The 10397-nt window shown below is 51.0% G+C and overlaps 3 protein-coding genes across 3 annotated transcripts; 2 read left to right on the forward strand and 1 right to left on the reverse strand.

Moving 5' to 3' along the window:
* The first annotated feature begins 67 nt into the window (after window positions 1-67).
* Neurl2 (neuralized E3 ubiquitin protein ligase 2) lies at window positions 68-1972 on the forward strand. Its single transcript, XM_051186489.1, has 2 exons — window positions 68-833; window positions 1848-1972. Exons 1-2 carry the CDS (start codon window positions 92-94, stop codon window positions 1961-1963), a joined length of 858 nt encoding a protein of 285 aa, XP_051042446.1. The 5' UTR covers window positions 68-91; the 3' UTR covers window positions 1964-1972.
* Window positions 1973-4328: 2356 nt separating this feature from the next.
* Window positions 4329-5518, forward strand: Spata25 (spermatogenesis associated 25). The gene is made up of 2 exons (XM_051188522.1): window positions 4329-4504; window positions 4875-5518. The coding sequence occupies exons 1-2, from the start codon at window positions 4450-4452 to the stop codon at window positions 5492-5494; spliced, it is 675 nt and encodes a 224-aa protein (XP_051044479.1). The 5' UTR covers window positions 4329-4449; the 3' UTR covers window positions 5495-5518.
* Window positions 5519-6091: 573 nt separating this feature from the next.
* Window positions 6092-9823, reverse strand: Zswim1 (zinc finger SWIM-type containing 1). Its single transcript, XM_051186501.1, has 2 exons — window positions 9609-9823; window positions 6092-8402 (listed from the first exon to the last, which is right to left on the reverse strand). Exon 2 carries the CDS (start codon window positions 8259-8261, stop codon window positions 6891-6893), a length of 1371 nt encoding a protein of 456 aa, XP_051042458.1. The 5' UTR covers window positions 8262-8402; window positions 9609-9823; the 3' UTR covers window positions 6092-6890.
* Window positions 9824-10397: the final 574 nt, after the last annotated feature.

The raw sequence follows: 10397 nt of genomic DNA on the forward strand, positions 1-10397 counted from the left end.
AAATGCCTTACATGGTCCCCCAGCGGTCACCATCTGAGCCCGTGGCCCAAAATAGCCCTTGGCATGAGCTGGCTTGTTTCATGGCGGGGAGATGGCTGGTGCCTCCGAATCCGTAGGGTTGGGTGGTCCACGGGCCCCGGCGCGCCAGGAGCCTCCTCCCACCCGCTTCCATCAAGTGCACGGAGCCAACATCCGCGTGGACCCGTCGGGGACGCGAGCCACACGTGTGGAGAGCTTCGCCCACGGTGTGTGCTTCAGTCGAGAGCCCCTAGCCCCGGGCCAGGTATTCCTAGTGGAGATAGAGGAAAAAGAGCTGGGCTGGTGCGGGCATCTGCGTCTTGGCCTGACGGCTTTGGACCCGGCCAGTCTGGCTGCCGTGCCCGAGTTTTCACTGCCTGACTTGGTCAGCCTTGGCCACAGCTGGGTCTTCGCTATCACACGCCACCACAACCGCGTGCCCCGGGAGGGTCAAGCAGACGCAGAGTCAGCGGCCCCCAGCCGACCCCAAGCCCTCCTGGTTGAACCCTATCTGCGCATCGAGCAGTTCCGAATACCCCGGGACCGCCTGGTGGGCCGCAGTCGGCCAGGACTCTATAGCCACCTCTTGGACCAGCTCTATGAACAAAACGTGCTGCCTCCTACAGCGCGCCGTAGCCGCCTGGGTGTTCTCTTCTGCCCGCGTGAGGATGGGACCGCCGACATGCACATTGTTATCAATGGGGAAGACATGGGCCCCAGTGCCCGGGGGCTGCCGTGTACCCAGCCTCTCTATGCTGTGGTAGATGTGTTTGCCTCTACCAAGAGTGTGCGCCTGGTTCAACTGGAGTATGGATGTAGGTATTACTCCTTTGGGTAGTGACCTCCTGGCTCAGTGTAGGGACAGGCACCAGCTAGGACCCAACAGCCAGCTATCAAGGCCTTATCAAGGGTGTCCAGCACCAGTTTTGAAGATGGAGAATCTGGCTTCACGTAGGGCAGCTGCTGGTTGCACACACAGCTTCTTGGTTGTGGGCCTGCCTCAGTATATACTCTTCTCAGATGCTTGACTAAGAAAGACCCTACAGTTCTCTGTTAGTTTAGATGATGTTTCAATGATAGGGATTTTTGTTTTGCTTTGTTTTTGTCCTGGAAACCAAGTCAGGGTCCCATGCATGCTAAGCAAACACTAGCTGTGCTGCACACCCCAGCCCCAAAGACAGGGCTTCTTGAGAGTTTTGTGCACTTATTTTTTTTTTTTTTTTGGTTTTTTTTTTGTTTTTGTTTTCGAGACCAACTTACTCTGTACCTCAGGCTGATCTGGAACTTGGTCGTTCAGGGAGTCCTCAAATTTTCAGACAGCCCTTTCTGCCCCAGCCTGCTGAGGGCTGGGGTTATAGTCATAAGCCACCACATTCAGTGATGAGTTGTCTTTCTTAGAAAAATGTTCACAGATTTGGACCTATCGGTTTAGAGCCATCACAAACCTCAGATTGTGAACTTTTAAATTCTGAGGTCTGGCTCATTGTAGCCCAGGAAACCTTTCACTTACACCTCTGGTCACGTGTCATGAATTTATTGAGCCGGAACTGGCTAGGTACTCAGCTGTGGTTACATAGTCAAATCAGACATGAAGCTGCCGAGTCAAGGGAGAAGGAGTTAGACTGTATTAATTATGGAGACAGGTCTGGTCAAAGTCTCAGGGAGAGGTATATGTCAGTTATACAGGCAGCCTCACCAGGCAGGCTGAGCCTGAGAGCAGAAAGCAGTTCTTGGGGTTGATGGCAAATAGGGGACCAAGACGTAGGTCTTCTCAGCCCTCGTGTCACTTTCCCCAGATGAGTTTGCCTTTGACAGTCATCTTTCCACAGTGCCGTCTCTGCAAACTCTGTGCCGTCTGGTGATCCAGAAGAGTGTGGTGCACAGGCTGGCCATTGATGGGCTCCACCTGCCCAAAGGACTGAAGGATTTCTGCAAGTATGAATGAAGGTTCATGCCCCCCCCCCCCACAGAGCAGAGCTACAGAAGTACATCCTGCCTGCCTCCAGAGCACTAGCTAGTCTGAAGCTGGCTGGCCACATGGCTAACAGTCAGGGCCAGGAATAAATAGCCAAAGGGGATGTGCTGAGCACTGGGGGGTGGGATCTCCTTGCCTCTGCAGCCTGGGGAGCTCAGTGCTTTAGAACCTGTCTAGATCAGGGCTCCCTAGTGTGCACACACCTTTCAATTATCTAGGACGCTTGGTGAGTGCTCAAGCACTCCTCCATATTCTCATTTGGTTTGTGGGAATTAAACCCAGTCATCACGGCTTTTTGTGTTGGTTTGTTTTAGACAAGGTCTTGCCTGTAGCCTAGGCTGCCCTTAGATCCCCAGATTCTCAGGTTATAGATGGGAGCCTCCATGCTTGACTTGACACTATATTTATTTTGTACAAAGTCCCTTCAGAAATTCTAATACATGGTCAGAGTGGAGAGACATTTCATTAGATCAGAGGCTCCACCTTTGGAAAAGATTATATTTACTGTTTTGTTTTTGGTTTGTCTCTATAGTACAGGCTCATCTTGATCCTCCTTTCTCAACTTGAGAGTCCTGGCATGGCCTACTAGTTCTGTCTCTGTCTTTTGCAGTACTGGGGACTGAGTTTAGTGCCACATGCTTGCTAGATGAGCGCTGTGTCATCAAACCACAGTTCCCAGCCTCCCCCAACCCTTTAAAGATGGGGGTCTCAATATGTGGCCCTAGCTGGTGTGAGATTCACAAGGATCTGCCCCTATTTTCCTCCTGAATGCTGGGATTAAAGCATGTACTGACGCCTAGCCGTCAGTTCTTTTTTTATTAATCAATTTAGGACAGAGTCTAAGGTGCCTATGCTCGCCTTAAATTTGTGATCCCTCTGCCTCAGCTTCTCAGGTAGCTGGATTCCAGGCTTGTCCCATCAGGCCTGACTGTAATGTCTTCAGGAACTTAAAAGTATTGATACATAGGTCTGCCCCTGGCATTCTATTAGTTGATCTAGGATGGAGCAGGGCCCTAGTTCAAAATCTCCCAGAGCCTATGCTGACCACCAGTGACCTGGACCTACTACGTCTATTTTCCAGAGGGAAAATAAGCCAAGAGGTGAGAATATTGTATAAGGACAAATAGCAAATTATTATTATTATTATTATTTTTATTTATTTATTTATTTATTTATTTATTTATTTATTTATTTATTTTTGACAGGGTTTCTCATTGTAGCCCTGGCTGTCCTGGAACTCATTCTGTAGACCAGGTTGCTTCCAACTCAGAGATCCATCTGCCTCTGCATCCAAGTGCTGGGATTAAAGGTATGAGCCACTATGCCTGGCTCTAGCAAATGATTTAACAAAGAAACAGGGTGGGGCTGGAGAGATGGCTCAGTGGTTAAGAGCACTGGCTGCTCTTCCAGAGGTCCTGAGTTCAACTCCCAGCAACCACATAGTGGCTCACAACCATCTTTAATGGGATCTGATGCCCTCTTCTCTCAAGCAGGCACACATGTAAATAGAGCACTCATATACATAAATAAATAAACAAATATGGGGGGGGGGAAAGGCAGAGTCACCCATACTCCAGTTTGCCTTCAAACTTGCCACAAACTGGAGGATGACCTTAGATTTCTGGTCCTCATGCTTCTACCACCTGAATGCTGGGATTACAGGCATGTGCCCCATGCTCGGTTTATGTGGTAGCGAATGAATGGTTGAATACCTTGACTCATACTAAAGGCACAAAGCACTGAACTCATCTATTCATATCTCTCTGATCATTAGCTTCTACAGGGACAATCTCGTCTCAGCCTGACCACTCCTGGTGAGGTAAGGGGCAGTGCCACCCCCATTTTGCAGATGAGGATATTGAGGAACAAAACTGTCTAGATGAAGCCAGGTGTGGTGGCACACATCTATATTCTCCAAAACCTAGAAGGCTGGACCAGGAAGATCAAAGGTTTGAGGCCAGCCACACAGAAGCAAAAAAAAAAAACAAAAACAAAAACAACAAAAACAAAAACCAGGCTGGGTGTGGTGGTTCACGCCTTTGATCCCAGCCAGCAAGGAGGAGACCTCAGGCCTGGAACAGGAAGTAGACCACAGGGAGTCCAGGTCAGGCAGGGCTATGTAGTCTGAATCTATCTCAAAAAAACAAACAACAAAAAGCAAACAACTAGAATGTAGTTGCTGGATTCTATCCCCGGTGCCGGACAAAAGCAAAACAAAAACACCTGTCCAAGTTGATCTTGACCAAGATAATGACCAGAGCCCAGGACATCCTGATCCTGGTCCAGGGCCCATTTAACCCCCTCCCATTGTGACATGTATGTTCTATCATGAACAGGTTAGTATTGTGAGGTAGGGTCTGGTGTAAAGGGGACTATGAGGTGACATTGTAGAAAACTGGAGAGTAGGGCAGGAGGAGCAGGGCTATTCCTTCACAAACAGGGACTTTGGGGCAGCCATGTCCTACTTCATGTCTCCACAAACTCATCTGGGGCTTCTGCCTTCTGGCCAAGGTGAGAGGGGATCCTGGAACTGGAGGGGACACCACAGCTTCCCACGTGAAGTTGCTTCCTGGCTTTGGGGAGGAGGTTCTGCTGGATGCTTTTGGGCTGACCGTGGAATCAATTTTCTTGGAAGAAAAGATATCCAAAAGGCCTTGCCAATTACTAATTACCCACTTGCTCACTTATTTAACAAACACTTCCCCATCAGCTGCAGTATGGGGACTGGCTGGAGTTATGGATATGAGTAACATTTACATTCCCAACCTCTGACAGTCCTCTTGGACTGGTTCTGATTGCCCCTGCTCCCAGGCCCTGCCCCTCAGGGCCTCTTGCTCCAAGAGACCAAGAATAACATTCCATCTCCTTCCTGTCTCTGCAGGTGGGGCTGCTGCTTCAGGTTCGTCCCTTGGTCTCTATAGTTCTGCAGAGCCAGTGGTGGTGGCATCTGGTGGATTAGGTCCACTCAGCCAGAAAGCTGAGCAGGTGGTACCTGCTGCCCAGGCCTGGGGCCCTCCCTTGGCAGTGCCTGAAGCCAGGGGCTGCTCTGGGGGTGCTAGCTGGGAGACAACGCGGAGGAAGGAACACAACCGATACTGCCCCAAATTGCCCCCCATGAGGCAGCTGGAGAACGTGGGCTGGGCAGACCCCTGCTCCCGAAGCAGAGCTCCCCACCTGGGTGGCCCTAGCAGGCCCCGGCCCCTGCTGCTGTGTGGGCTGTCACCAGGGGTTCTGACGATGTCCTCGGAGGCAGGTGGGAAGGAGGCTGGCTCCCAGCCTGACATCTGCATCCTAACCCTAGCCATGATGATCGCTGGCATCCCCACCGTGCCTGTTCCAGGCCTGCGGGAAGAGGACCTGATCCGGGCAGCTCAAGCTTTCATGATGGCCCATCCAGAGCCAGAGGGAGCTGTGGAGGGGGTGCAGTGGGAACAGGCACATGCCCACATGGCCTCTGGACAGATGCCTCTAGTGAGATCCAGGAGGGGCTCCTGCTTGTAGCCAGATGAAATAGCATGAGATGCATAGGGTGGCTTCTCCGTATGGTTTTTGGGCAGATAAGGTTGGGGATGGCTATGGCAGGGAGGGGAAGAGGGTGTGGGTAACTGAGCCATCCTGCTAAATCGCACTGCTTTGTTAGGACCACCCCCCCCAGGAAGTTCTTGATAACACTAAGAGAGAGAGCTGACCAGGTTAAGTCAAGTTACCTAGATAGGAAGACCTGCTTAGAGAGTGGAGGCTAATTTTATGTCGAGGAACCTGAGAAACTTTTGTCTGAAGTTCTAGTCAATAAGGACTTTCTTCTCGCCTTGTGTCCCAGCTTCCTGAAGATGGAAAACACTTGGCTGAGCAAACCCTACGAATCCAGACAAACAGGAACCCATTCTTCTTTAATATGGCCAACCCTGTGAGGACGCCCATTCTACAGACAAACCGAGGCTGAGAGAGCTGCTTGCTTGGAGTCTCACAGCTAGCAGAGGCAGAAGCAGGCGGGTAGAACCAGAGCAACACTCAGGTTGCCCCACCCTGCCAATCACCCTGCCAATGCCCTTCCTCTCACTACTCTCAAGGACCACATGTGAAACACACAGGACAGTGTGGGGATACAACAGTCACTTTATTGATCCCAGGGTGGGACAGGGAGAACTGGGAAGCCTGGCTGAGCCACCGCGGCAGCCTCTTCCCTTGTGGGAGGGCTCATGGGCTAGCATCAGACGAATCACATGACTGGGGTAGCAGTCACCAACCCTGAACCTCCAACCTCGTCACCCACCACCTCTCTTAAGGAACCCCTTGATTTCAGAAACTCCTCGAGCTGTATTTTCCCTTAAGGGAAGGTTGTCAAAACCGAAGCCAGAATGTACAACAGGGACCGTATTCGATCGTCACATTTATTTACTACTGAGCCCTCAACAGAAGACATTTTCTTACATATGTTTTATGGAGCTTGACACGTTCTAGATAGAAGGCTGAAGTAGAGCAGAGGACTTCTGGAAGGGAGCCTAACTGTGTGTGTAGAGGGGAGAACGTGAATGTACACATGTACATGAACATTTCAAGGCCTCAACATAATCACAAGTTGGGCCTGGCGACACAGGCCTACAATCCCACTTACTCACAAGTTCAGAGGCAGCCTGTCTACAGAGTGAGTTCAAGACTAGCCTGGGCAACCTAGTGAGAGTATCTCAAAATAAAAAGAGGCAGTGGTCAGCACCTGGGAGATAGAGGGGCAGGAGTTCAAGGCCAGCCTCAGCTATGTAGTGAGTTTCAGGCCAGCCTAGGCAGCCTGGTGAGAGGCTGTCTCCAAATAAGAAATGAAAACAGGCAGTGGTAGGGTATCTGCCTAACATATGTACTGCTCTGCGTTCAATTCCCAGTATTGGGTAAGTACGTGTGATTAGAGCTGTACCTGCTCATAAGGGCCGATCCAGCTGTCGGCTAGCTCCCGAAGGGTGCTGTAGCGACGCTCAAATTCCTCCTTGCTACAGTGCTGCAAGAGGCGACCTACCTCCTCAGTGAGGAGGGTCACGGCCAGGTGCTTATCCAGGGCGGCACTCCACTTGCTTCCCAGGATGCTGTCTAGACTGGTGGCACAGCCTGAGGTCCACTGAGCCTGCAGCATGTCAGGCTGGAGCACCTGGTGTCGGGCACTGAGCATGGCTAGGATGTGGCGGCAGGGCAGGTGGAAGGCTTGGTTAAAGTAGCAGCTGCAGCTGGCAGGGGCCTGGGGCTGTACATTGTGTGTGTCCTCCAGAATCTGAATGTTCACTTTTTCTGAGCCAGAGCCAATGAGGTGCATGGATTTCTGGACCACGGCAAGCTCGCCCAGGCAGAGCTGGGCTGCTGGCCCTGTGCAGATGGCATTGAGGGAGTGCTGGATACGGGCTTCCACTAATTGCTCCGTGCTGGGGCTTTCAAGGCTGCCATCTGAAGGAGTGTGACTGTCTTTGGGAGCCACAGCCAGGTTGAGGCTTGCTTTGTCAGAAGCATTCTGCTGCATGTATCGGAACACAGATGCCATGCCTTGTTTCTCAAATGGCGTGGTGCCAAAAAACTGACTGAGGAGGTGGGCCGTGATCTCTAGGTTCTGGAAGTATCGGTTGCTCTGGGCTCGGCTCCTCCAGCGGTGGGCCAGCCAGATGCGGTCATTGAGCAGCCAGTGTGAGTGGAGCTCAGGCAGCCTGGTGGAGGGGATGCAGTTGCTCAGGAGTGTGTAGAGCTTCCTAAGGTTGCCAGCCGTGGCTGAGCACATTGTGCTCTGCAGGGAGGACAGAAGCACACTTTGGACTGGCTTCTCAAGGGAGAGCTGATAGAATTTGCCCTGGAGGAACTTACAAATGTGGAAGGCTGAGAGCAAGACCTCAGCAGCGGGGAACTCCATGGTCAGGGTGGGCAGCAGGAGGAAGTGCGGATCTACCAGGATGGTGCAGACTCGTTCCCACGCTGGGTTAAACTTTTTGAACACCTGGAACATCTGGGCCAGACTTTTGGCATCTTCATTGGCAGGGATAGCAAAGAATACTGCTCGGGTCAGAGGACCCTCAAGCTGGACCCGGGGTCCATCTACCAGAAAGGTGTATAACACCTTGCCTCTTGGGTTGTAGGTCCGGTGTATAAATAAAACCTCGGGGAAATGAGCAAAGAGGTCTTGCATGAAGCAGCTTTGGTAGTTGAAGGTATCTAGCTGAGGGGTCTTGCTAATCTGGTGCAGCAGTGTAGGTGGGCTTGAGTCCTCAATAAGAAGTCCATTCAGCATTGTGAGGGCCATGGAGGAGCTGGGAGGTATCTGAAGCCCACACTAGGGTACTTCCTCTGCAGGACTGCTGTCAGGAAAGCATTAAGTTTCTCAAGTGACACGTAATGCGATGCTGAAGCTAGGCTGAAGTTTTAGGTTCTGTTCCGGATGGGCCTATGGAAAGGAAGAGACACTTAAAACAGTAAGGACCTATCCAGATAGCAATTCAATATTTATCAAACACTTACTATGTATCTTCTAGGGGTAGATATGTAACAAGTACATTGGATAATGGATATAAAAAACACAAAAATGAGAAACAAGTCAGAGTATGTTGAGGAAGGCAGGACACATTAGTTCAAGTAGTAAGGTCTCTCTAGGGAAAATTACCCTGGATATGAGATGTAAGTAATAATCCAGCCATAGAAGCATATGGTTCCCAGGGACTTAAAGTCAGGTGTAGTGGTGCTACTTATGATCCAAGCTCTCCAAAGGGCTGAGGCAGAAGGATCACCAGGCCAAAGTCTGCCCGGATCAGTTTAAGACCAGCACAGGCAACTTAGGGAGAACCTGTTTCAAAACCCCAAACCCCTAACAACAAAACACCATCATCACCACCACCACCCATAGCCCAAAACCCACAACCAAAGGCCTGGGGGCAGTTTGGTGTGGTGACACACACCTGTAATCCCAGTACTTGGGAGGCTGAGGAGGCCAGGTCACCTCAAGGTCATCTTGGACTATGTCAGATCCTGTCTTAGAAACAAAGACACAGGGCTGGGGGATATATATAGCTCACTGGCAGTTCAGGGTATTGCAAACATATGGCCTTTATTCTTTCATACAAGGATACTGCTGCATAGACCTGACTTGGCCCCAACCCTCTCACCTAAGCTTCCTATGTCCTGGGATTCATGCATGTGTCACCACATACAATTCTTAAAAAAAAAAAAAAAATCATCCTGAATATTTGTATAGCTTTTATATTCACAACTTTTCTTGTACTTCTTACAAACTCTTTTGGTCCTGATCTATACCAGGGAAAAAGCAATCGCTCAAAACTTGCTGTGAGGTACTTGGCAAGCCAGTGGCCCTCTCTGAAACTGAATTCCTTCCACTATAAACCGGGTTTAACAGTGGTGTGTGTAGCTTCTCCTGTGTCTACCCATATCCCGATTGGCTGCAATGCTTTATGTAAATGTTCCGTTTCCTGGTTGGTTCCATTTACGGTTCCCATTTCGCACATGAGAGTCTCAGGTTCAAAGGTGTAGGCCATTTGTCCACCATTAAGATAACTGGAGTCTTTGGCTCCAGATCCTGATGGCATCCTATAGGGTCCGAAAACGTGGACCGGGAAGGGAAGGCGGCCTCTGACCTCACCTGATCCCGGGTGTGGGACGCGGAAGGGTGACGTTCGCGTTCAAGCCCAGCGGAGCAGAAATCCACCTCCTACTGGTGGGAGCTGTATGCCCCAAACGCTGCAAACCGGCTCCACGCCTCCCCTAATGAGACCGCTCACCCACCGGCAGACGGCAGACGCGGCAGCCATTTCTCCCACTGGGCCCGCCTCCGACTGACTGACGTCCAGGCTCGCCAATCACCACGCCAGCTTCTCAATGACTCAGGCCAAAGGCCTAAGGAGCTCGCTGTCGAACTTGGGAGCTACGGACCAATCCTGGACTGCTTGCTCCAGGGCGGGCACTGTTGCCAGGGTTACGGGGGCTCGGCCGGAGGTAACCAATGAGAGCCTGTGGAAGGATATTCGCCCGGGGAAACAGGAGGCCTGAGAGCGGAGCCTCCAGCCGGTCTTGGGGGCTGGAAAGACCGCACCTTTCAAAGGTCAAAGCGGAAAATAAAGAACAGTGTTTTATAAGGGAACCTTCTGTTTGTTGGGTACGGAACTGTGAAGCTCGGAAGACAGATGGATGCTGCCTTGTGGAGAAACTGAGGCCTGTAATTCCAGCTATTCAGGGGCTGGGGTAGAAGGAATGAGTTTGAAGCTGGCCTTAACCTAGTAAGACCCAATCTTGAAACCAAAAACTGGGTGTGGTGGTATATGCCTTTAATCCCAGCGCTCGAGAAGCGGAAGCCGGTTTCACCTACAAATCAAGTTCCAGGCTAGGCCTCTCTCAAAAATAATTTAAATTAGGAATTTGCCTACATCGTCCC

Source organism: Phodopus roborovskii, unplaced genomic scaffold (genome assembly GCF_943737965.1).
Source record: "Phodopus roborovskii unplaced genomic scaffold, PHOROB, whole genome shotgun sequence".
NCBI classification, from domain to species: Eukaryota; Metazoa; Chordata; class Mammalia; order Rodentia; family Cricetidae; genus Phodopus; species Phodopus roborovskii.

Excerpts from the sequence above, each read along its gene's own strand:
- Neurl2 (XM_051186489.1), top strand. The coding sequence starts at position 92 with ATGGCTGGTGCCTCCGAATCCGTAGGGTTGGGTGGTCCACGGGCCCCG. Across the intron at positions 834-1,847 it reads GGTTCAACTGGAGTATGGAT|TGCCGTCTCTGCAAACTCTG; the intron begins GTAGGTATTACT and ends ATCTTTCCACAG.
- Spata25 (XM_051188522.1), top strand. The coding sequence starts at position 4,450 with ATGTCCTACTTCATGTCTCCACAAACTCATCTGGGGCTTCTGCCTTCT. Across the intron at positions 4,505-4,874 it reads GCTTCTGCCTTCTGGCCAAG|GTGGGGCTGCTGCTTCAGGT; the intron begins GTGAGAGGGGAT and ends CTGTCTCTGCAG.
- Zswim1 (XM_051186501.1), bottom strand. The coding sequence starts at position 8,261 with ATGGCCCTCACAATGCTGAATGGACTTCTTATTGAGGACTCAAGCCCA.